At 40.4% G+C, this 27,300-nt stretch overlaps 1 protein-coding gene across 1 annotated transcript in view; it reads left to right on the top strand.

The window, feature by feature from the left end:
* Positions 1-27,300, top strand: part of TBCK (TBC1 domain containing kinase) — an 80,034-nt gene that overhangs the window by 38,876 nt on the left and 13,858 nt on the right. Inside the window, exons 13-23 of the mRNA XM_079990203.1 lie at positions 471-600; positions 889-987; positions 1,881-1,943; positions 2,800-2,926; positions 3,567-3,617; positions 4,992-5,075; positions 8,944-9,029; positions 12,554-12,590; positions 16,415-16,576; positions 20,548-20,723; positions 25,137-25,312. Of these exons, the coding sequence (XP_079846329.1) occupies positions 471-600; positions 889-987; positions 1,881-1,943; positions 2,800-2,926; positions 3,567-3,617; positions 4,992-5,075; positions 8,944-9,029; positions 12,554-12,590; positions 16,415-16,576; positions 20,548-20,723; positions 25,137-25,312 (1,191 nt within the window). The remainder of the gene's footprint in view (positions 1-470; positions 601-888; positions 988-1,880; positions 1,944-2,799; positions 2,927-3,566; positions 3,618-4,991; positions 5,076-8,943; positions 9,030-12,553; positions 12,591-16,414; positions 16,577-20,547; positions 20,724-25,136; positions 25,313-27,300) is intronic.

Below are 27,300 nucleotides of genomic sequence, written 5' to 3'. Positions count from 1 at the left end.
TCAGAAGGAAAATACTAGTTTAAATTAGAGGTCAGTGCTCTAAACAATTTGTTTACTGTTGGATCATTGAGATTTTTGGAATGTTTCCCGCTGGTCAGGATTGTGAAGCAGCAGAAGTCATTGATCCATTTTTGGTTCTGTTGTGGGAACAGAAACCCTTGCTTTCATTAGATTAGCCCCCAGCTTTAAATAAAACTGCTGAGTAAACAGGTATGATGTTCAGAGCTGGTAATATATTTCTATCTAGCATGTTATTTATTGATCATTGCAAAAAAAAGTATTCTGACTTATAAATTATGAGATTGTCTCCATTTAGAATAAGAGAGGAAGAGAATTGATTTCACTTCTGAGTGTGTGTGATGATGATCTTAATTGCTTCAGCTTTTCCCAATTTCTTCTATAGTTAATTCAGTGTATTGGGGCAAAAGAAATAAAATAAATCACAACCACATCCTCTATTATCTTTTCAGCCAGTCAAATATACCCCATTCAAACAGTAATAATGAATTATCTGCTGCTGCTAATCTTCCTCTTATTATCCGAGAGCGGGATACAGAATACCAGCTAAACAGAATTGTCCTTTTTGACAGGCTGCTGAAGGTGCGTAGCACTAACAAAATTTGTATACAATTTCCCTCATATACTGTGTTTATATCTTCATTTTGACCTCAATGCTTCCTGCAGTGAGATATGATATATGTCTCATTCATTTCTCTTTAGACATCAACACCAGGTGTGTTTCTTAAGAATCTGTATGTGGATGTACATGTTTGTGTGTATATTATTATTATTATTATTATTATTAAAGATATAGATTCAAACAGTATAGAAATACAAGATGCAGTTTGAAAGTATTTCCAGTCCTGTAAAATGATATGTTGTCTCCAGGCCTATCCATACAAAAAGAATCAAATTTGGAAAGAAGCCAGAGTCGACATTCCTCCACTAATGAGAGGTCTAACGTGGGCTGCCTTACTTGGAGTAGAGGTAAGAAAGAGAGAGAGAGAGAGAGAGAGAGAGAGAGAGAGAGAGATTCTTAATTGCAAACTGCAGAGGCTGCTGATAATAACTGTGCAATGATTGCAGTTTCCCTGAGAGATAGCTGAATAATGTTTTGCCCAACTTCCCTACTCCTACAGAGATACAGGAGCAGGCTTAGTTGGGGGAAAGGAAAACAATTCAGTGGGATTATGGTGCGTGCATGCGGGCATGAACATATATGCAAGATACGGCTTGATGAGGAAATAGCCCTTCCTTACTCTTGAATCCTATTTTTGGGGAGAGGCAGAGCATTTATTATTCCAGTTTTTATACCGCATTGTCACAGAAATGTGCCCAAAACAGCTCCCAATATGGTTGCATCATTTAATTCAGAATGCACCCCCCCCCATTCTCTCCCCAACACCACCAGTCCCATCCAAGTGTAATCTTTCCTTTCTCCCACTCCACTTCTCAGCATTCAGTCTCTTTGTGTGTTTGGAGTGGGGTAAAGTTCAGGATCAAAAGATACTTTGCCCCAGTTCCAGGCAATATGTATGGGGGAAGCATACCCATATGGCGTGCTTGTCCTAGTTTTGACATCCACACAGGGTCACAAGTGTCCGAAAACAGCCTGTGGCCATGAAATTGTAGAGTTTGTTACTGTATTTTAGTAAAGGAATTGTGCATTGTTCTGAGAGAAGGGTTTGGGTGATGGGCGGGGAGAGCCCTCCATCTGATCCAGAGAATAATTTGGACCACTTGCCAAAACTCCCATCAGAACCCTGCATGAATGAGTTTTGCTGGCATTTCTGTTAGTGCCGCATTTGTAGCATTAATTCTAGCAATGAGTTCAGTTGCACATGTATGTTCTTACCGCTTTGATGTCTTATGGGTTTTAGGGTGACATTCAAGCAAAGTATGACGCTATTGACAAGGACACTCCAATTCCTACAGATAGACAAGTAAGAGTCTTCTTTTCATATGATCACCTGTGAAATTATGAAAATACATTCAAGTACAACTTAATTATTGGACAGGTAATAAAATAAACTTTCTGGCACACAAAACCCTTCACAATGTATAGTGGTACCTCGGGTTAAGTACTTAATTTGTTCCAGAGGTCCGTTCTTAACCTGAAACTGTTCTTAACCTGAAGCACTACTGTAGCTAATGGGGCCTCCTGCTGCCGCCGCACTGCTGGATCACGATTTCTGTTCTCATCCTGAAGCAAAGTTCTTAACCCAAGGTACTAGTTCTGGCTTAGCGGAGTCTGTAACCTGATGCGTATGTAACCTGAAGCGTATGTAACCCGAGGTACCACTGTACTTCAAAAGAGTAATGGAACAATAAAATCTATCAGAATCCTTCATCTGTATGGTTCTGCTGAAGAGGGAGACTCTGTTTGTGCTGGTGTGCATTTGCGCAAGAACATGTATGCGCCTGAGTGTGAGGTGGCCCCTATTGACAAGAGTTTTGGGATGCCAGTGGAAAAATGTTACCCTCAACAACACCAAGATACCCTATGGGTTTGTGGCATAATCGACCTATTGTGCTCTCTTAGGTGGCTTTTGCACAAAACTTTCCTTATTTCCCATGACTTCTTCCATTCTCCCATTCAGTGATATGCAAAGAACAGCAGTTTTGGGAGGACATATTCTCAGATCCACCCTGGAACTAGTATGGGAGACTAAAACAGATGGAAACAGATGCCTGCTTTGAACTCTATGAACCCAGAGCAGAATTGAGCATACATTCCACTTTGGAGCTTTGTTATAGTACTTCTCTCACCCTCCTTTTCTGTGCTTGCCTATATCGTAGATTGAAGTTGACATTCCTCGCTGCCATCAGTATGATGAATTGCTGTCATCGCCGGAGGGTCACGCAAAATTTAGACGGGTACTGAAAGCATGGGTAGTTTCGCATCCCGGTCTTGTATATTGGCAAGGTTAGTTCAGCTGACTTACTATGCTGAGGAATTATTAATTTTTTAATCTTAAATTTACTTAAGCAATCAGGACCATATTTTATGTTTTCTTTCTATGCTGTAGAATAAACCACAACAACATATATATATATATATTTAGCTTTAGATATAAGAAATGCAGTAATTCAATCTGTTGGCTTTAAAAAAACAAACCCGAGTTTTGTGAATTTTCATGGAATTAAGAATTGTTGACTCTTCTGTTGTTTTCATGCTGTGCTTTAAAATATCAGTTAGATTATTTCCACATAGTGAATAAATTGTAGCTAAACAGAGTAATGATCAACATCTCAATTACCACCTTTAAGTAATGATTTATAGAATGTAATATACCTGGAGTTTTTCTGCAGTTGGTGGACATTACAGAAGTGGGGGGGGGGGACAGACAAGTAAAATAAATTTTACTTCAGGATCGCTTCACACATTATGCTTTTTCAGGCAAATACATATTGCTGCATGCGTGAAACACTTGAAAAAATATACACATTCTCTATACAGAGCATATGGCTGTGTTGGGGTGAGTGAAGTAAAACTGAGGACTGCGTAATATCTGGCAAATCACATTAACATCATTGGTGCATTCATTTGTTTTCATCCCTTGTAGGTCTTGACTCCCTTTGTGCGCCGTTCTTATACTTGAATTTCAACAATGAAGGTAAGCATTTTCCACTCTTAGTTAGTTGTTCTCTCCAGACGAGATGTCTGCTATTTCCCATCTCTCATCTCTCCTCATCCTGTAAATAGTTCCTGCATGCGCTGAACTCCAGAACCTACATAGACAGGATGTCTCATATAATATTGTCACAACTGCTCCCTCATATCTGGCTTTCGTGGTTCACCGGTAATGTAGGGATTTCAGCAACATGAGAACCAGCTGGTTCATTGCATACTAGCATAACTTTTCCACTTGGATTGCTGTTGCAAACATGAGAATACGCACATGATTTCTGCTGTACTTCTAATGCTTTGTTATGCCATTGTTGCTTATTCTTTTTAAGCCGCTTTGGTATTCATTACATAGAAAGCAGCATAAAAATACAGTCAACCAGTCATTCACCATCAAAAGAATGTGTAGATGCATTGTACAGAGATCATACGACTCGGGAACTTTGCTAATTGCTTCCACCACATCCTGTGTTGATCTGATGCGAAATTCATTACGGAACATAGTTGGGTGTTTTATGTACGTGAAGAAGGCTATTATATGTGTTATATGTATGTTAATGAGGATGCGGGTGGCGCTGTGGGTTAAACCACAGAGCCTAGGACTTGCCGATCAGAAGGTCGGCGGTTCGAATCCCTGTTGCTCGGTCCCTGCTCCTGCCAACCTAGCAGTTCGAAAGCATGTCAAAGTGCAAGTAGATAAATAGGTATCGCTCTGGCGGGAAGGTAAACGGTGTTTCCGTGCGCTGATTTGGTTCGCCAGAAGCGGCTTAGTCATGCTGGCCACATGACATGGAAGCTGTACACCGGCTCCCTCGGCCAATAAAGCGAGATGAGCGCCACAACCCCAGAATTGGCCACGACTGGACCTAATGGTCAGGGGTCCCTTTACCTTTATATGTGTTAATATAGGTGCCCCTTTGTCAGGTCCCTGATACACTTGCTGGTGCCCTGGCTTGGAAAAATGCAGGGAAATGTTCTAGCAGAAACCGATTGCCCACCTACTTCTGGCATCTCCCCTTTGTAAGCCTTCTCACTTCTGACTGGGGTGGGTTATGGGAGTGTGGTATAGGTGGGGAGGGTCTCTGAAAATCAGAGGAGGTGCTGTACACAAGCAGAGGTCTTACCTTTGGAAGAGAATTTTCAGGGGTTTGCTGGGGAAAGGGGAGGGTGGGAAAGTGACTTCTGCATGCTTTACGCAAGACCCAACCCTCTTTTTTTCATGGGTAGTTGTTAATTTTTGCAAATGTTTTTTAAATTACAGGAGCCTTTCGCATTCACAATGTAGCTTATGAAATAAAGTGTAATTTTACTGTAACAATAATAATGTTATCTTTGCCTAATTATCTCCTCTTCTTTTTTAAAGCCCTGGCCTATGCCTGTATGTCTGCCTTTATTCCAAAATACCTGTATAACTTCTTTCTGAAAGACAATTCTCATGTGATTCAAGGTAGGTTTTCTGTTGAACCTCCTTTTTAGAAGTCTGCCTTGATAGGTCTTATATAGCTTCACATGTATAGGGAGGTATTCAACTAAATTTTAACTGAGAGTAGACCATTGAAATTAATGGACCTAACTTAGTCATGTTCATTAATTTTAGTGGGTCCGCTCTGTCTCCACACTGTACATCATCTTCAACGCCTCTCTTGTTAATATAGTATAACAGTATAGGGTGATTGTTAGATGTTAGCCATACTTAAATTAGATCAATTGAAATCAATCAAGAAGTAACTTAAATCCACTTATTTCAATGGTTTTGCTCCAAGTATGACTTAGAGCAGGGCTGTCCAACAGGTCGGTCGCAATCTACTGGTCGATTGTGGGATGCCCCTGCTCAATCCTGCTCAATCGCTGGAGCCTCCCTCTAAAAAACTTGGACAGCCCTGACTTAGAGGATATGTTGGGTAATATGCGACTGATATTTGTTAGTATGGTTTTGATCATCTCCATCAGATTCTGGGTGGTATTCAACCACGTTCTCTTCAGAACAGACCCACTAAAAGCTTATACCGTGGGGAAAGCTTTACTTCCTCTCTCATACCACTAGAGCTCAAGGATGTCCACTGAGGCTGAATGTTCAAAGACTCGGGACAGACAAAAGAACATAATTCTTCACGCATCACATAATTAAATTGTGGAACTCACTCCTACATGAAACAGTGATGGTCACGCAACTTGGATGGCTTTAAAAGAGGATGAGATACAAGAGTTTGTTAAAATTTAGGCTTAGCAGCTTGTTAGATCAACGCAAATTTAATTAATGCACTTTTTATTATTTCCAATTTCATTTATAACAATTTTAACTGCTATTGTGCATGTAGTATCTTCATTACTCTTCCTTAGGCAGAGCTTCTTTTCTAACATGGATACCTTGTGACCCTTTTAACTGGCGATTGAACCTGACTCCTAGTGTGTGCAAAATACATACAGTACTCTGGTGCTGACGTTTCCTCAAAGGTAGAGCCTTCTCCCTCCCCAGCAGCTTGTGCTTCTTTCCTGCATATGAAATAAATTGGATAAAATATAGAAATGGCACATGTAGCAGATCCAAACGACTTCTTTTAAAGTCAGACGCTTATGGTGCCTTTTGAAAATTCCTGAAAAATATATCTGTAGCTCAGTCTGGAACAAAACAGAAATACCCTCATGGCTCTTGGCACTTAGAAGCTGTTGAAACTGTAATGCAAATAGCAAGACAAGATGAGGTGTGGTCACGGACTACACAGGGTGACAAGAAAAAACCTTCAGTGCAAACACAATCTATGTCTCATTTCTAGAAGGAAAATAGACCTGTATGTGTTTAAGTATTCTACAAAGGAATAAAGTTGATGGGACTAGTATTTTTTTAAAAAAAACAGAAGCGGAAATAACAGAAGATAAAAAAAAACCCTGTTTAGTTTGGAAATAGCATGCTTTAAGGTTAGATAATAGAACTGTAATTTAATTGTACAGGGTAAACAACTTAAGAACTTCCTGCTCTGTACGCTTTCATAAAAGCTTAGAGATGTTTAAAGGATGAAAGAAACTAGTTTTGTAAATGGAAAACTTTATATTTGGAAGTGTCCCTCCTCCCAGACATTTAGTCTACTCATGGTACAGTGGTACCTTGGGTTAAGTACTTAATTTGTTCCGGAGGTCCATTCTTAACCTGAAACTGTTCTTAACCTGAAGCACCACTTTAGCTAATGGGGCCTCCTGCTGCTGCCGCGCTGCCGGAACACAATTTCTGTTCTCATCCTGAAGCAAAGTACTTAACCCGAGGTAATATTTCTGGGTTAGCAGAGTCTGTAACCTGAAGTGTATGTAACCTGACGCGTATGTAACCCGAGGTACCACTGTATTTGCACCACTTGAAATAAAAAATGGCAGTCTTTTATGAGTCTTTTACAATATATAGAAATCGATACAGGTTTCAGGAGGCCACAGTGGTGCTTTGTTAGAAAACCCGTGAGTAACTGTTCCTAAACCCCTGAATATTCAAGGGGTGGTTCGTAAAGGCATCAGCCCCACACAGTGGCCTTCAAAGTAAATTTGGGCTATTGATAGGTTCACAATCCAGCCAGCGTCACATGGGGACGCTGATTGTATGAACCACCAGTACTTCTTGTGGCTAAACATATGTGATTACAGTAGTTCTTAGAAGTGTGACTTGTTATTGCACAAAATTGTGACTGCTGCGTATATGCATCCCACAATGAAGCATGAGTTTAGAAATCAGTGCCTCCATGTGCTTTTGGTTGCAAGTCTTTGACAGCCCCTAACTCTTAAGGTGTCTGTAGTATGGGAACTGTCAGCCTTAAGATGAGGGGTACGCATAGAATCACCACTTTCTTGTCGATGTGTCGCACACAGCCTTGGTATAGGCTTTTTCAGATTTTGAGAATGCAAAACCTGTTGAAAGTTTACAGCTAAAATATACTGAAGGAATAATTTGTATCATCTAAGCTAATGCTTTTTTGGCTGATCCCAGCCAATAGATTTTCATGGAAAGACGTGTGCCTTCAATAGACACTTAATTAACCATGTAATCCCGCAAAGCAATTATATTTTATGAGCCTTGCTGTTCAAATAAAGATGGTATTTAACAAGGTATAGCATATCCATCTAGAACCACTGAAGGCACGAATCCCTTGTTTGAAAAGAAATGTGTTTTTAGGAAACTAATTGTACATTTGTTTTCATCAGCACATAGCCGAGTTTATGCGATTAGTCGCTTTAAATACTTTACCTGTGGTTGGTGAATTCATTAGGAACGTAAATATGTTAACACTACATTCGGAGAAAGGTATATAAATTAAGGATCGTTTCAGGGGCTTAGAGATAATGCAGTACTGAAGGATCACGTGGGTTTTCATACCAAAATAAAAGTACTCCCCAAAGCTCTGAGGCAAAAATAGAAGTAAGAATGCATTTTATTTATTAAATTTCTTTACAGTACTCCTTTTCACCCGAGGATCACAGGCTGGTTACTGTATAAAAACACAAAAATACATAATGGTGACAAGCAAAAACAGTAACTCCCTACAGTTTAAAAGGCCATGGATTATTTAATTAGCTATAAGTAGCAGGGTGCTATTGTGGTCACATCCAGCTTATGGACTTCCCATTGGCATCTGGTGGACCACTGAGAGAACAGGATGCTGGACTAGGTAGACCTTTGATCTGGTCCAGTATGGCTCCTACAACTGATGGACTGAGCGTCAATTGACTGTAGCAACAAACGCAAAACCTGCTTTGTAAAAAACACTGATCTTATGAGAAGATACACTAATATTTTATTGGAAGTGCTACATAGAAACCAGGAGATCAAAATATCAAGCACCATAAATATGTTCAATGATCCTTTATGTATTATGATTGGTATAAAACAGATGGCCATAAACTGCTGCTCGCTACCGTTACAAATACTATCATAATCACACACCTGGCAAGCACAGATTAAAAGTAAATTATTTTTAACACCTGAAGTAAACTTTCTAACAGCATGTCAAAGTGTTTAATGTTGTCCTATTAAAGAGGATGTAAAATGTATGCATACGGAAATCATGTACATACAAACTGCACATATGTACAAAATCTACTTCAATGTTTGTGTTCCCCCCCCCCCTTTTCCCCTTCTTTTAAGGGAAGGGAATAAATACTGAAACATAATATTGATGTGATTGCAGGCCACTTATAGTAAATATTTTGAGCTTGTTTCCTTGTGTTCTCTTTGTAATAGGGGATTCCACCAAGCAGACTTAGTTTCTGATCCCTAAGGCCTAAATTCCGAGTGAAAGGTTTTCTAATATGTCTTTCCTTTTCTATCGCTCTTCCAGAATACCTGACAGTTTTCTCCCAGATGATTGCATTCCATGACCCCGAGCTGAGTAACCATCTCAACGAAATTGGCTTCATTCCAGATGTAAGTGGAAATGCTTCTTGTGCGTTTTTAATAAATAGCAGTAGGGAAAGGGAAAGTGGGGTCAGTCTCAAAGGTTTGTTTCTGCATATCACAACCCAAAACAAATTTGATGCAAGAAAGCTTCAGAACCTGATAGGAGCTGCCGGTGCAATTAGTTGGTGTTGTACCACTTAACATGCTATCACTGTCAAATCAGTATAGTGTGGTGGAATTCAGCTAAATTTTAATCAGAGTAATTAATGGCTCTGACTTAGCCACGTTCATTGATTTAAGTGGCTCTACTCTGAGTAGTGTTGATGTCTATGTAGAAGCATTTGAATTGCAGTTATGTTCAAAGTCTGCAAGCAGAATTTCCTGGGAGTTCACCTTCCCATGTCTCAGTCCTTGATGCAAGGAGGTTTACAGTCTGAAGAAGAGTATATGGGGAGAGTATATAATTACATGGAAAACAAGCTATCTGCAAAACTGTATTTTCCATACAAATGGGTTTGCTATCCTACAATAAGCCTAATAGGAGCTGTGTGTCTCACTTGGAAAATAAAATTGATACCGGCGACTCATCAGGATCTATCTAGGTTGAAGCATATGCACTTCAGCAGTGATCTGAACCAGATTTTCATGCTTGAGTACTAATCCTATCAAATTGAACACTGATAAATCTTCCAGGTTCCTGCTGTGCAAGAGATTATTTCTTGCCACTCTGCCATTTGTTTTTATATTATAGAGCTCTTGAATAGAGTCTTGAACACTACTGAGCAGCAAGTATTGTTATTGGTCACAATGTCTGCCTGAAGTATTATGTGGCGAAAAGTGAGCAGGGTTTCTTAAAAACAACAACACCGAACAATAACTATTGTATACATTTTATAAAATCTTACACTGTGTTATGAAAATGTCCATATTTCCTGTGTAATTCTGACATGAAAACAATAATCTCTTAACCTAAAGGATCCTTACTACCAAAACATGAACTTGTATGTTTAAATTATTCAGTCACAGTTTTGATTTGCCATTAATTATAGGTTCTGGCTGTGTCTACTTGGTAACCACTTAAGAAAGTGGCTACCAAAAGCTTTGATTTTATTCGCCTGCAAGTAACTTAGCACCTAGCTAATTACAGGTGCTTAACAAAAAAATATTGCTGTTAAGTTTGTGTAATGATGGTACAGCTAATTGTTATTTGAGAGGACACTAGTGTCAAATTTTTGTCCTTTAATCAAGCTTTTGGGCCACTTTTTAAAATTACAGATGTGCCGTAAATACCATCAAAACACACAAATACATCAAAGGATTAGGGTTTTGCATATTACAATGGCGTCCACACCACATTTACTTTATATGGAAGCAGCAAGAGAGCAAGGTTGAGTGAAACACATGTCTTGATCCGCTTCCAAGTCTGCTGCAAAGGAGTGGAATATGTAACCCACCCATGTAAAACCCAGCAGTAAGAGAAAAAGGGTGTGCTGGTTAATCATGCCTTCTCTCCCACCAGTAACATAGAACATGTAAAGGAGGGCAACTGATTTAGCAGTGATGAGTTACATTACATTTGACTTGGTATCGGGTAGACCTACTTACTTATATTCTAAGATTTATACACTACTTGATTGTAAAAAAACAAAAAAAAACCTCAAAGCGGTTTACAGAAAGATAAGAAAGTCAAGAAAATTTCACAACCATACCTTAAAATGCTCAAAAGTTAAAATACTAAAACAGTATAGACCTAGAACAAGATTCAAGTGCAACTCAAATGTCAGTGGTGTTTCCCCCCAATTTTAACCTCTCTTTTTTTGCCAGGTCATAGGCTCATGGGAAGCCTGCAAGCAGTTAGAGATCAATTCAATTCCCTGTTCACAAATTATTTTGAGCTGGGGGGGAGGGGAAATCTATAAAAATATTTGCTTCGCAGGATTGTTGTGAGGGTTAAACTTTGAAAGATCTGGGAACCTACTGTATTGACTGTTAGTTGTACTTTATTATTGGCATGCTCTGTTTGACAAACAGTATTTGTAAGTCCATCTTAAAGATAAAACTTTGGGGGGATATTGCAGTAAGAATTTGTAGCAGTATCTGCCGCTTGGTTATACTTGAGTGAGGTTGGTAGGGGGCACTGTGTACTAAGAACAATGCATCTCAACTAATAGAAGCTCATTGTTGCCGCTGTTCTTAAATGCAAATTTGGGAAGCAAGTATTGAATCAGATATTTTGGTGTATTTTTCTTTCTATTTTCATGTTTCTCCTTTTGTCTCCCTAAGGCACAACTAGACACACAACTGATTATAGTGCCATTTGTGAAAGGAATGTTGATAACTTGTTGTTTTTCCTTTGCTTTTCCTAGAATATTACATTGAGGGGGGTGCATTTCACCCTCAGATAGTGAAATGAAATACTAATTTACTACTTTTTCAGTGTATTGACTAGTTGTCAGTAAGGTCTGATACATCTCTGAGACCATCCCTCTACGTCAGTGTGTTAGGCCTCAGTCATTTGAATTTATACAATTTCCACTAACACAATTTCAGTTAATCAGTGCGGTCTAATAGAAGCTAAATATTTGAGAACTGGTATTTTGTCACAGCGGGTCTGCTACCAAAGAGACAAATGGCCATTAAATGAACTGTGAATTGTCTCTTCTGTATACTGTACTCAGTTTCGCCACCTTGACTTACTGGGCACAAAAGCTTCCTTTGTATTGCTTAGAACAGTGACCTAGGCCAGCTTGAGTGCAAATAGAGCATTTTACACACACATAGACACATGCACACACATGAGACAGACAGAGTCTGATAGAATCAGAAAGAACATCTGCTTCAGTGCCATGCAATTTCATATGACCTTAGCCTCGCCATAAGATGGTTGCTTGTTACTTTCCAGAGAGAAATCTCAGCCTAGTACAAACCTAAAGGGCATACACCACTCCCACCCATTTTGTAGAAAATGTAATAGGTAAACTGAGCTGCACAACAATTATATGAATCTGGAATTAACGATAACTCAGTAGAAAGCAGCAGTTATTTCCAGGGACGGTTATGTAACCCATTTTTCTTAATCATGGAAAAATGGCTTCCCTCACCTCTTTATCATACTTCCACACTTCCTCCCTTCTGTGAACAGATTATTTTATAGATCAAGACTTCTCAGCTTCAGCATAGGAGAGGTGGGAGAGAGGAAGCTCCCATTTTGATTCCGAAGAGGAAATTTCATATATAGAAAAACCACGTGCAAATTTTGTAATGAGAGAAAACAAAATGATGGAGCGCTTGTTGAAATCCCCCTACATGACGCCTGGATTACAGTTATTATACAGAGCCATGAAATAGTGGAGTGCAGGTTCTAGGGGTTTAAATTGCAGCGTTGGTAACATGCTACTGCGATACAGATTTTAAACTGCAATCCTGACTTTAAGTTGCTCACACTTGTTACAGTCAGAGGCTGCAAAACACTAAGGTGATAGAAAATTTACAAGGCTGTGCTTTAACACATGTATTCTTTTCTCCCCACCCTCTTCCTGTGGTTTTTGTAGCTGTATGCTATCCCTTGGTTTCTCACAATGTTTACACGTGAGTATGACCCTTTGTCATTTTTTTTCTGTGCTAAGCATGCCCTTTATATTGCATTTTTCACTTTGATCTGGGTTAACTATCTGGGGAACCTGTGAGTTTCCAGATGTTGTATTCCAACTCCCACGCCCACCAGTATGGTCAGTGGTCAGGAATGAAGGGAGTTGAAATCCAGCAACATCTGGAAAGGCACCGGTTCCCTAGGCCTGATATAGGACCTACAGAGGATGGCTAGGATTTCATGCCAATGTTTCAGAAGATTTGGGAGTCTGTAATGCACTCATGCAGTGGAACTCCCCCTTACTCTCCTAACTCCATGCGCCCCCCCAAAATCTCCTTCAACCCTATGGAGCAATTTTTTAGGGGGCTGCAGGAGAGAGAAGGGAGATGCTCTGTTTTTCAAGCAGAATGGGAGTGTTGGATACAACCCCAAAGCAGCAACATTTTTGTTTCTGGTTGTCCGATTATAGTATTGAATGATCATAGTTCACTCAATTAATATATGTACTGTGGCACATTTTCACTTAGAAATATCCTCCTGCTGTTTTGTCTTGTCTTTTATGACATGCTCTAGCTTTGAGCAACTCTTACACATCCCCATCAGAAGGACCGTGCTCTTTCAGGGATAATTCCACGTTGTCCTTTCAAAGCAGTGGTGTCATTTCATTTTTAATTTGTACTCTATCTTCCTGAATTACTGCACTCAAGGTAGTTTGCAACCTATAAAAACGACAAAATACACAACAAAAATCGCATTGTGATCCTATAACCATCGCAATCCAAAATCAATTAACAAAATTCAAGGACCCAATTCACATATATAGACCCAGTTCCCACATAATGCTAAGCTATGGTATGACTTAGTGTTATGTCGAAACTCCCAGGCTCCAGGCAAACCATGAGCTGTAACTCAGGTTTCCTCTTCATTTGCCACTTATGGTTTAGCCAGAGTAGCATGGCAGCAGCAGAAACAGTGGTAGAGCACAGTGGCTGCAATCTTCTCATGCATTCACTTGTTCACACTAAACCATGGTTTGGCTTAGCATTATGTGAGTAGTGGGTCATACATAGTATTACAATATGATGCTTTAAAAAAAATTTAGCAAATTTAGCAAATGATAATAAAATAAAATAAAAAAGCGGGTGGCGCTGTGGGTAAAACCTCAGTGCCTAGGACTTGCCGATCGCATGGTCGGCGGTTCGAATCCCTGCGGCGGGGTGAGCTCCCGTCTTTTGGTCCCAGCTCCTGCCCACCTAGCAGTTCGAAAGCACCCCCAAGTGCAAGTAGATAAATAGGTACCGCTTTATAGCGGGAAGGTAAACGGCGTTTCCATGTGCTGCGCTAGTGCTGGCTCGCCAGAGCAGCTTCGTCACGCTGGCCACGTGACCCGGAAGTGTCTTCGGACAGCGCTGGCCCCCGGCCTCTTAAGTGAAATGGGCGCACAACCCTAGAGTCGGACACGACTGGCCCGTACGGGCAGGGGTACCTTTACCTTTTTACCTAATAAAATAAAATCACCCTGGTCAATTGCAACAATTATTTAAAAATCGCAAACAACCCAGAAGATATATGTAAAAATACAATGCATAAAATGCCTCAATCCTACTGGTTTCTTAGAAGCACAGTAGGGTTACGGTTTGTTTGCACATACAGCAACACATTTTAAAAGTAGACCTAAAAGTTGTTACAACAGTAACCATGTCTATATTATTGTGAAATTGTGTGATACAGTAAGACATGTCCTTAATTCACAGGGGATTTTCCTACAAGCACCTACAAGTGTGTGGCATAATCCATATACTTAACATAAGATTTGCAGTATATCTAAGAATTGCCTTCTAAGCATTTTTCAAAAAATTCTTTTTTACTAGCATTTTATATCCATTTTTGTTGGGACACAACAAGACAGTGCTGTGGTTTAAAAAGCTCAGTTTTGGTAACGGGTATATCTGATGAGGTTTTAAATTTGTTTTATAAATTAACTAGTATCCAAGTACATAATGGCTGTCAGATAAAGTCAAAGATTAACTATGATACTGATTCAGATGAGTTAATGTGAAGGGAAATCATTCAACTGCTTCTGTCCTTTGGAGAATTATATACCTCACATACAATTATAGTATTGTACATAAAGTTTGACTGATATTTAGTAAGCATGAGGAATAGTTTGTCTAAAAATGGGTGCCTGCATTAAAATGTGTTGCTCTCCTGGGTGCAAAAACTTCAGGGTTTATTTGTAACACTGTCACAGAAAGCTGAAGTCATGTTGTAGCTAAAAAGCTGCTCTAAATCAGGAAGTCTCCTGGTTCAAATGTTCTGCAATGAACTATTTTGGTGGCTTTAGTTTGTAAAAATAGATACTCCTCCTCACTCAGAAAAAAATCCCCTTGGCCATCTCATCACTCTATAAACAAGACCAAAACCTCTCTCCCTCCCCCAAAACATTCCCCCCCCCCGAAATTTATCCCACCTCTGTTCAATTTTGGGGGTGCCTCCAGATGTTTTGTACTAAAACTCCCACCCGACCTATGGAGGGGTTATGGAGTTGTGGCCCAAAACATCTGGAAACAACCAGATTGGTAAACATGGATGTGTTAAGTCCGTCCTTACCCCTCCTCACTTTTCACAGTTAAATACTGAGCACTGCTGGCCTATTTATTGAAATATTTTGTGCTGCCTATGAAGTTCACCTAAAAATTATGACATTTGCAAGTGACTACATTTTATTAGTACCAAATCTGCCTGTAAATATGTCTTCCCCATGGACAACCACCTGTTGTCCTTCTGCCAACTCCTTCTCAATATTGCCAACTATTTTAGCATGCTGAGCAATAGCTATCTGTGCACATTTCTTGATTAGTTTGTACATACAATGTCTCTAGTAAATGTTTATTATAACAAGAAGATCGAAAATGTACTTATGGGAGAAAAGGGTCCCATTGAAACAGTTAGCTGGGAATTCAATGTCTATGCAGATCATGCATCTCTTTCCTTTTGCTTCAGTAATAAATACAGAGTGTTTCAACAAAAGAGAAAAGTCCTTGAAGTGTTTTTTTTAAGCAGAATATATCATTCTCTTAATTAGGCATTTAATAACACTGAAATGAGTTATTGATTACCTTTGGGAGTGATCTACAGATGAAGATAAATCTTTCTAAACAAGGTTGGGTATTCTTTGTTCTAAAATTAAAGCAATAACCTTCAAGTTGTGGTAATTTATCTAGAAAAATGGCTGTATATCTGTGACAGAAAATCATAGGCCTCTTTCACTATCCTACTCAATTTATCAATGAATCTATTGAATTAATAACATAACACTATTTGTGTTTCTCCAAATGGCTCTTCCACCACTTGGTTGCATGCATGCTATTAGGTCACCTGCTATTTAGGGCCTTTTCCTGTGTTGAATCTTATTTATAAACCCTTTGCATACTGAGTTTGTGTTATCAGTTACATCATTGTTGTTCAACTTCAGCTCCCACCAGATGCAGCCAGCATGGCCAATGACCAGGGGTAATAGGAATTGTAGTCCAGCAACATCTGGAAGACCACAGGTTCCCCACTTTCGTTCTGCAGCAAAAGAAGCTGCCCTCCAACTCCCATCAGTCCCAGCCAGCATGGCTAATGGTCAAGGATGATGGGAGCTGTAGTCCAGCAACACCACCACATTGACTACTCCTGTCAACAGTTCCAGGTCAACACAACCTTTTCTAAACATAATGATCAACAAACTAGTTCGGTTTGATCTACTGATGGGCCATGCGAGGTTTCTAGTCTCTCAAGATAATTAAACATAATTTTCCTGTCTTTCCCCACCTTGCAGATGTCTTTCCTTTGCACAAAATATTTCATCTGTGGGATACATTACTACTTGGGAATTCTTCTTTCCCTTTCTGTATTGGAGTGGCTATTCTGCAGCAGCTGAGGGACAGACTTCTCTCTAATGGATTCAACGAATGCATTTTGCTGTTTTCTGATTTGCCAGGTATTGCAAGTTTCTATGTTGGATGTCTTCCATTACGGTTCATGAAGTTTCTGTTGATAATTTTGGGTTTTGAGTGTAAGATCTTAGAAGGGTGATGGAAAATATTAATATAGATGGGTCCTTGCATTTCACTGAGCAGAGTTTGAATTAATTGTAGGACATATTTTGAGATGGAAAAAGCAAAATTGGATAGCTAAGTTGTAGGAGTGTAATATGAGAGAAGAAGAAGAAGAAGAGTTTGGATTTGATATCCCGCCTTTCACTCCCCTTAAGGAGTCTCAAAGCGGCTAACATTCTCCTTTCCCTTCCTCCCCCCACAACAAACACTCTGTGAGGTGAGTGAGGCTGAGAGACTTCAAAGAAGTGCGACTGGCCCAAGGTCACCCAGCAGCTGCATGTGGAGGAGCGGAGATGCGAACCCAGATTACGTGACTACCGCTCTTAACTACTACACCACACTGGCTCTCAGTCTTTTTCTTGAATTAAATTAACTGGGCATGCCATAGTATGAAGCCACACCCCTTACCTAAAAGATCTTCCAGTAATATGTGTTGCAGTTTCATTTGCTGTGGTGAGTAACCAGTTCCATTCTGACAGGTACAATGAGCCACAGACTTCCCGCAGACCTTGAAGTTGTGGCATCATTCCTACAGTTGCATGACGTTTCTGAAGGGCCCTAACTGCCTCACAAGCGAGTTCATGTCCCAGCTCTCCTCTTGAGCTTGGGACTCCAGTATTATGTTTTCCTTTTAAATCTTAGCAACCAATTTTGTCTTGATTTCATTTTTTTCCACACAGTTGATTAACTAGGGTGAAAGCACCTCCGGGTGCAAGTAGATAAATAGGGACCGCTTACCAGCGGGAAGGTAAACGGCGTTTCCGTGTGCGGCTCTGGCTCGCCAGAGCAGCGATGTCACGCTGGCCACGTGACCCGGAAGTGTCTCCGGACAGCGCTGGCCCCTGGCCTCTTAAGTGAGATGGGCGCACAACCCCAGAGTCTGTCAAGACTGGCCCGTACGGGCAGGGGTACCTTTACCTTTACCTTTATTTGGCCTTCTCCAGAGCAGAACGTTACAATCTCATTTGATGCAATCTCATTACCTTTTGATAGACTAGCAAACCACTCCATGCGCTGCTCTGGTTTGCCAGAAGCGGCTTAGTCATGCTGGCCACATGACCCGGAAGCTGTCTGTGGACAAATGCCGGCTCCCTCAGCCTATAGAGTGAGATGAGCATGCAACCCCAGAGTCAGGGGTACCATTACCTTTTACCATAGGTTCTAATGGAACTGGAGAGCAACAGTTGCCTTAGAAAATATCTACAAGTGTGCATCACATTGAAAGCAGCTCTGGAATCCGAAGCCTCCCTTTACGAGGAGGCAGGAGCTGACCTCCTTATACGTTGTTCACATGGCAAGCAGCATGTTTGACAGCTTCTCCAGAAGCTGTCCCTGCAGACAGAGAAGGCTGGAGGAGAAGTGTCACATGCTTGACTTCCCTCTCGCCATTCCTCCCAGGAAGGTGTATTCGTTGCTGTTTCACTTTCAAGAAAAAGACACAAGAGCCGTTTGTTTATGAAAGGGTTTTTTTTTGTTTTGTTCTTTTACCCCTACGTATTCTTGAATCACCTGTGTTTGATGCCTTTGTCAAGAGAGCAAGAGGCAGATGTGTTTATAAAACAGTTCTAAAAATTCATCAAAGGTGAATAATGGTATTTGAGAACAGAAGCTATGCCTACGTGCCAATATTTAATAGCTTCCAGCCAAGTATGGGGTAGTGAAGCTGGCTTTGGTACAGATAGAAAGTGATTTGTTAGCACACACCTGCTTGCTGAAGTTGTTCTGTAATGTTGAGGCCTGCAAGATTGATGCCATTTTACCTAAAGCTCTGAATCCTTTAATTATACCCATTTTCCACTGGTATATATGTGATGCTCACATATTCAAGCCTCTCAATCCTAGTTTTTAGCTCTAAGGATGAAGAAACCCCAAACAATTTCTCGTTCGCTCTTTCTTATCAGCTCCCTGGCTGTTGTATACTTGGTCATATTGTATATAGACTAATTACCTGGCATTTAATATCTCTTACGAGCTTCTATACAGATACATTTATCAGCATCTTCATATTTGGCTTCTCCATACATACAAAGCCTCCAGGCTTTATGAATAGCTACTGTTAACTATGTGTGTGTTTATGTGTATGTACATGCATGTGTATATAGATAACGCAGGATTTGGGGTATGAAAGTTTAGACAAGATCCATTTGTATCAGATTTTCAAAAGATCTGCAGCTTCATTTGCACATAATACATTTATTTTATTTTATTTTATTTTATTTTATTTTATTTTATTTTATTTTATTTTATTTTATTTTATTTTATTTTATTTTATTTTATTTTTATTTAATATAATTTGTATATATCAGTTGATTGTAAGGGGGGGACCTCCAAGGGGTTTAGAATAGGAGTGGCAAACCTCAGGGCACTGCTGTTGGCCTGCCAGGCCCAAGCCAAATTGTCTCCATACTCCTCCTCTGCAGTGTGAGGATGGGTCATGGGGGCAAAAGATGCATGCCTATTTGGCTTACCAATTGTGCAAATGCAGCCAAAGACATACGATTGGACCTGGCAAGAATTCAGAACTTAATATTTTACCTAACTACTTTTTAAAAAAGGAAATCGCTACGGTGCAACACAGTGCAGCATTGCAGTGTGATCGTGTGCCATGTTCAACCAATAGAAAACATGGAGGATTTTCAAGTAAATAGTAACATCAGTTAGTGAAAATGTTTTCGTGTCAGATGGAAAGCAATGCAGTATCTAATAGGCAGAGCCCTACCAAGCTATAAGATGTGTGTTCACAGGAAAACTATGTGAAAAGGAAAGGCTTCAGCAAGCAAGCAGACCTCTTGATATCTTACTTTCTCCTCCCAAAGTGTTGTCTGTGTGCCTGGGGCAAGTTTTGTAGGACATTAAATAAAATGCTTGGGACTCAAAGGCCAGGCCAATGCTGTTAACATGCATTCTTTGTAAGAGTGACAAGCAATTTATCTTTTCTAAATTTCCTCTTCGCATGCAGGGTCGCCAGAAAGAAGCAGGTTTCTGGAATGGATTTAATGATATGCAAAAGAAACGCTCTGTCACATTTATATATACTATTTGCCACACTTTTAATGAAACATTTTCTGTGTCAATAATCCCTTGTTTAGCGCTCTGTTTTTCCAGTGATCTGTCTTTGCATAAAAGCACTCAAGTGCTTTGCTGCGAAATTCCTCTCTTGTCACCTGTGTTCCTTCTTAACTTTGTGCTCTGTGTGCTCTGCCGTCCCTGTGAAATACAGACTGAAAGTTTAAAATGACTGCTGGAGATTATGGCATCTTTCAGAAGGCTGTAGGGCTTTGCTATTTATCAGTTATCATATGATAACACTTTACGGAAGTGTAATATGTGATTGTGAGTTGCAGCGTGGAATATAAGCTGCTGCAGCCTCAAATGTCTCTCCAGCCAGGTGTGACAGTTTTATCAAATCAAGGGAGATTAATGACTTGCTTCGTTTTGACAAAATACAGCTGCTAAATTTCCACTAAGAATTAGGCAACAGATTTTTTTCTCCATGTCATTAAACCTACAGGAAATAAGTCCATTAACGAGGCTCGTTTAATTTTGCTGAGTAGCCTTTAGATGATTTCTAGGCTAGATGTCAGTGATTTAAGAAGTAGCGGGATTCTTAAAAGTAGTTTAGGTTTTAGGCCGCATCCGCCAGAGCAAAATGTGTGCACTTGGCTCTTCCTTGATCATGCCAGGAGCAAAACGAACCACAATCCCTGGCTTCCCGTTATTTCTGAACCAGGGAATGTGGTTTGATTTGCTCCCACCAAAAAAGGTTTGTTCTTGGCTTTCCAGAACTCTTTTGATCTCACCAAGGTTCACTTTCCACTATGTCAGCCATTACACCTTGCGGTCCTCTTTTCAGAAATCGACATAGAACGTTGTGTCCGTGAATCAATCAATCTTTTCTGCTGGACCCCTAAGAGTGCCACATACAGACAATACGCACAGCATCCCAAGCAAGCCGGAGAGGGCAACTGTTCAAGAAGTTTAATGTCTTGTTTCTCATCCGACTATCAGGATGCTCCCAGGAGTGATCTGGTGAGTTTTTATACTTTCAACTTACATTGATTTTTGGGTATATAGAACAGAATATTAAGGCTAAACATACTCTTATTCTCTTATTTTTTAAAAAAAAAAAATGGTATTCACTGAGACCATTCTGCAGAAAGGATATATTTCTTTTTAAAATCAATAAAATAAACCTAAAAACAAACAAAAAATCCAGTTGTTGATGTCAACATTCCTTGTTGATGTCTCTTCCTTCATTTTACAGTTAACAGCTATGTACAGATGTTTTCTCATTGTGACATTGCTTGACTAAACCACGTCAGCTATTTATTGTTTGGAGTTTGAAGTGTATATCTTTGTTCTTCATGAGCACACTAATTTGGGTTTCTAACTTCCCTGACTCCCTAAACTTTTTGAACTTCTGAGCTGTTTTGTGGTTTGATGGCCATGTGACCTTTTATTTATGTTCCAGTACCATCTTGATCCTAGAACTGCTCTGAAGAATGTGCCAATGGAAGTATTTCATCTTGTGCCAGGGCTTCTCCCTGCTCCTGTAATCATACTGTTTCTGTTGTGCACGGGCTTTTATTCCTGTAACAGAGATTATTGAGGCCTAGTCACAGAATTTCTGAGTAAGCCTTCTCTTCACGGAGGAAGAATAGCAAAAAAGAATCCATTTCCCTCTCCCGTGGAATTTGTGGAATGTGCTATTTTAAAAGGCCCTACTTTCTGATGGCTTACTCACTGTATCCAACGTGCTGATTGCTGATTCAACAAGCAGATAGCTTCTCTCTTAGCAATTATGAAAATGTAACCTTTGTCTTAATTTAAATACAGAAACATTTCTTTGCAATGGAAATGGCCTTTGGTGGTGGCCTGGGGAGTGGGGTGATCTCAGATAAACCTTTGGAACTCGCCTGGGAATATTTTATTTTGTTTGCTCTTTAATTTAGGAAATACATTTTTTGTCTCTTTGAATTTCATTTTTATTTTTATTTTTACTTTACAGAGGGAGAAATACCTAGAGCATAATTACTCAGTTATTAGTGTGGTGGTTTAGGGGCAGATAAAAGGGACGCGGGTGGCACTGTGGGTTAAACCACAGAGCCTAGGGCTTGCCAATCAGAAGGTCGGTGGTTCAAATCCCCGCGACGGGGTGAGATCCCATTGCTCAGTCCCTACTCCTGCCAACCTAGCAGTTCAAAAGCACATCAAAGTGCAAGTAGATAAATAGGTACCGCTCCGGCGGGAAGGTAAACAGCGTTTCCGTACGCTGCTCTGGTTCGCCAGAAACAGCTTAGTCATGCTGACCACATGACCAGCTTAGTCATGCTGTACGCTGCCTCCTTCAGCCAATAAAGCGAGATGAGCGCCGCAACCCCAGAGTTGGCCACGACTGGACCTAATGGTCAGGGGTCCCTTTACCTTTACCTTTCTTCTTCGGAAGAAGAAAAAACTAAGGAGTAAACCCTACACAAATCCAGAGTGGAGTCCCCAAGACTGTTGGATGGTGCTTTTCAGCAACTCCCGCAGCCCAGCTGATGCCAAACATATTGCTCTGCTTTCCTTTGGACCGCATCAGCCAGGCTGTGAGGGGGGTCTTGTTGTCTGGGCAACCCAAGACCTCCATGCACATTGGCCAGACTTACATCCTTGGAAGGTCAATTTGGTGCTGATAGTGCAGTCGTTTGACTTCACCCCTGGAGGTGCACTCCAATGTCTCTCAAGACAGATGGATGCCAACAAGTGTGGTGTTTTCAGCCCTCCTCCAATAGCTTGGTACTGAAGCAGATAGATTTTAGATAGATTAATTTAGATTATTGACAAGTCCCTGTCCTATGCTGTCTTTGGAAAGCTTGCCTTGCTTATTTGGAGTGATGTGTGTATGTGTGTGATCCTGAAACATGCAATATTCACATTTTATAAAACACACCATATATTTTGTGGCTAGGGAAAAAAACCCTGAACTATCCTATTGGCTGCACCTTGCAACTAATTGTTGCTTGCCCTCTCAAGGAGTTCCAAAGCATAAGAAATGCACGGAATTGACAAACAAGGCCAAGAGACGTTGCCTGGGAAAGGTGTTTGCGCTTTCGGAGCCAAGTGATAGCCTTATCGGCAGAACTCCTTTGATGGTTTTCCACAGTTCCCTTTGCACCCCAACACTCTCCGAACAGCTTGACACTAGGTGCCTCCTTTATGAAATTGCAATTCCTTTCATGCCATGAGCAGCATTTCTCCTCCGAGGTGTGCTGATCACTTCCTAAAGTAAACTCCCAAAGACCATTATCGCGGAGCAGAGCAAATGTTGATGGTATGTTATACAAAAGAAAAAACAAATACTTGGTCAGCAGTGGGACTCTCCCTTGTTTTCTTTTTCTTCGCTTTTTTTGTCTTTCTCTGTCCTAGCACATGCCGTACCTCACTTCAAAAGTGCTTGAAGTGGCTTCATTTCTTCTGAAGTGGGGGGGGAGAGAACTGGGGCTGCACTGAGGCAGCACAGCAGCTTATCAGTTTACTATTGCAAAATTTGACCATATAGAGAGGGAGGGAGAGAAAACAGGTTTTGTTGTTTTTGAGTTGTGAGGTTCTATGTTATAGGGATAACAGTCCCAAAGAGAGCACTGTTCATAGTTCTACCCCTTGTCCACATTTGTATTCTTTACTGAAGTTTTATAGCAGATGAGAGGCCGCTTCAGAAAATAGGGTACAGTCATCCGGCCAGAGTTTTATGTCTCATTCATTTCAGCAGGTGGGGGGGGGGTAGTTAAGCAGACACTTAACTCTCACTCATTAAAATGAATGTGATTTCAGAGCACTTAAGGCTGGCTGTATCAGACCCATTGCATTTGAGTGTACACCTAAATTGCAACACATTAGTAAGGCACATGTGTGTTTTAGTGTGGAAGGGAACAGCTGCAAGTTCATGTCTGCAAGTAAGGAACCTGGAAAAATGTGTTTGTATTGCCGTGTGTGCACTCACAAATCAAGGAGTTGCTACTTTGTACTAGGCTAGACTGTGTGTCCATATAGCCCAGAACTGTGTACTTGGACTGGTAGCAGTTGTCTAGGACATACACATGCGTGCGCGCACACACACACATACACACACAGCGAGAGAGAGTATATATTTGAATAGAATTTAACCACTGAAATAGAGGGAAGGAAGGAGCAAATACACTTGCCTCCAAGAAGCTATGCAACAATAATGGTGAGATGTTGCCACCATGCAGGTTGGGGGACTCAATATGTGACCAACCCAGTAACACTCTGGGTTGCAGCCCACAGTTTGCAATGCAGAACACAGGCATGCTTTATGGACTAGAATACTGTGGTGTTCAAATGTCCTGAATTTGTTTGCTTACAGTAAGAGCCAAAGTAATGCTTTTGGCAAGCTTAGCCCTAGCAGAGTTTTATTTCTTCATATGTATTTGAGTAATTTTAGGTATAAAAAGATGTGGCTAGTGGATGCAGACTTTTTGGCAGCAAATACAGTGCAGCATAGTGCTGTTTGTGGAGTGTTACTGTTTTATGTCATGGTTTAGTAAAGAAGCTGTATATTTTATCACGAAAATAGTATTCTTCATCTTAAAAAAAGAATGAAAATAGCCCTACAGTGAGTATTAAATTTCATGTCTAGTAGAGAAATAATCCTCTAGGGTTAGTCCATTGGGCAGATATATTAGACATAGATGGTGTCATCATTATAGAGGAAGTAAAGCTCTAAAATAGATGCTGTCTGTCTTCCCTTATTCCCCCCTATGTTATGTTTAACTGTTGTACCCAAAGGATGCAGTATCAATCAAACTGAAGAGGGTAGCCGCATATATAAGCTGCGATTGCCTTGTGGTGCTATTTGCTTTGTTCCTATCTCCTTGGTTGCCACATGTATATGCTCTTTTTCTTAGCTTGTGTAAGATATGGGTACGTAAGATTGCTATCTGCTGTGAAGCTTTGCAGCTGAGATTTCTTTCCTTCAGTAGTAGAAGAGATGAGGCTAACCTTTCTACTGAGTCAAGGAGGAAGCTGTAAATGAGGCTTTGGATGGTAGTTTCCCTGTGTGATTTGCATTAAGTTGCCATATTTCAAGTAGAAGGGATATGTGCTTTGATTACACAAAACATCTCAGGCAACCAGTAGCACCAATTCTGCATAGTCTAGCATCTAGTTGTTCATTGAAAAATGGTGGATGATATGTGGATTCTGCATTGAGTAATATCTCAGAGATACCAAAATGCTTGTCACCGCGATGAATGGAATGTGTGTGTTGGGAGAGAGCTTGTATTATTTGTGGCCCCATGGGAGTCAGAGCATAAAATAGCTTGGAGTTTGTCAGAGAAACAATGTTTACTCTTAATGGAAATGGGAGATTGCGCATAATGCTGCATGAAGGCATTGTATTGCTAAATCTATATTGTCTTGTTTCTTGTCTCCATTTAAAAGTCCAGGGATTCTATCAAGTTGAATGATCTGAAATCAGAAGTGTCACCGAGGATCTCAGCTGAAGATTTGATTGACTTGTGTGAATTGACAGGACCTGGTCATTTCAAGACTCCAACAAAGAAAACAAAATCTAGCAAGCCCAAGCTGCTTATCGTTGACATCCGTAACAGTGAGGAGTATCCTTCTAAATGGAAAAGTCATAGATTGATCGCTACTATATACTTTGCCAATTTCAACCGAAAGTGCTACATTGCTGCAGCAGGGAGTTTTAACTGGTCTGGTGAGTTCGGGAGAATATTTTTGGCCTGGCTTCTTTCTCCCTGACATCTAATGTTGTAAACCCTGTAAATCTGTAAACCCTACGTTTTCAGATTATTTGACTTGGTGGAGCATTTGCTCACGTGAGTCTCCTGCCTGCAGTCTGAAGCTGTAAAGCCTAAGTGCAGGTTGACCATCTCAATGAGGACTAGGCTATAATATACATGGTAAAGGTAAAGGGACCCCTGACCATAAGGTCCAGTCGTGGCCGACTCTGGGGTTGCGGTGCTCATCTCGCTTTATTGGCCGAGGGAGCCGGCGTACAGCTTCCAGGTCATGTGGCCAGCATGACTAAGCCGCTTCTGGCGAACCAGAGCAGTTCACGGAAACGCTGTTTACCTATTTATCTACTTGCACTTTGACGTGCTTTTGAACTGCTAGGTTGGCAGGAGCAGGGACCGAGCAACGGGAGCTCACCCTGTCGCGGGGATTTGAACCACCAACCTTCTGATCGGCAAGTCCTATGCTCTGTGGTTTAACCCACAGCGCCACCCACATCAATATACATGATAGAGAGAAGCATAATGGACTTCAAGGAGAATTACTTCCGCATCTTATTGAGGATGTAGAAAGTGAATTCAGGAGATGCACTCAGCATCTGTCAGGAGGTGTGCAGCAGCATTCTGCCCCACTCAAAATTTCTAGGTTATATTCAAGGACAGTCCCATTCAGAGAGAGTGCATTAGCCAAGTCTGGAAATTGCAGAAGATCAGCATTGCATGGTCTGACTTGTCCAGAAATGGGGGGAAAGCAACCTTATTAGGTAAAGATGGAAAAATGCACTCCTAGCAGCAACTCTGACCTGCTTCTCAAGAGCTAGTGCTGCATCAATGAGGCTTCCATGTGTTTTACTTGATCAGAAAGGGTCCCCCAAAAAACATTAATCACAGCCAAGCTAAGCACTTCTAAACTGCAGCCGCTGTCTACCAACATCACCTCCAGCTTGTCTAGATTCGATTTATTCTGGTCTCCCTCGTGCACTTGAACACAGACTCTGAAAACTGGTTCAGGACCTGTGACAGCTCTTGAGTGCCACAATAAATATATATGTTATCAACATATTTAAAGACACTCAACCCGAAGTTACAGATGATCACTGTGAATATTAGTGCTATAAGACATATAAATATTAGATAGCATTGGTGATAGCACTTGAAATCTTGCAGAAGCCTTCCTAGTAGTCACCTGTTGAGTCATATCAGACAGAAATAAGTTACCCTTGATTATATCCTGAAAGTTATCCTTTCATCTTAGCTTGGTAGAGACTGTTCTACATCACAACTTTATATAAGCAAAATGGAACAGTTATAGCTTGAAAATATGCCAAAACCCTACCTTCAGAGAAGCATGAAAGTATATTTATTTCTTCTGTATGTTTATTAATTTCATACACCAGTAGAAATTTCCTGTCAGTCATAGGCTTCAGTATCAAAAGCTCTTTCTTGTTTAGTCTTCTGAGGTTTTTCTCCTGAAAGAGTTTAATATTTAAGCCGAATGCATTCATAGCAAAGCTGTTTAATTTTGCCTTCCCTTTTCCCTGGCATGTTGAGGAAAAAACCAGAAATGTGAGCAGGTTTGCTAGTAATAACTATTCATTGTAATTTAATGCACCTATTCAATTCAAGGCAAGGCAGATAAACTTTTTAAAACTAGGCCCCCCAGATGGTGTGATTAAATGTTTATTAATAAAGTTGAGTTTTAGTGCAAGAAATAAACAGGAAGCAACATTTTCCAGAAGAGGCTAAACATTGCACGTTTAGATTTGTTCAGATAGGATGAGCTACAGGTCTAGAGTGGATAACTGCATTGCATGTTTAATTGCACATTACTGAACATAAAGGGCACT

The sequence above is a fragment of the Podarcis cretensis genome (genome assembly GCF_951804945.1).
Source record: "Podarcis cretensis genome assembly, chromosome: 9".
Lineage (NCBI taxonomy): Eukaryota > Metazoa > Chordata > Lepidosauria > Squamata > Lacertidae > Podarcis > Podarcis cretensis.
Note: the sequence above shows the minus strand (reverse complement) of the source record. Positions and strands in the feature narration are given on the sequence as shown.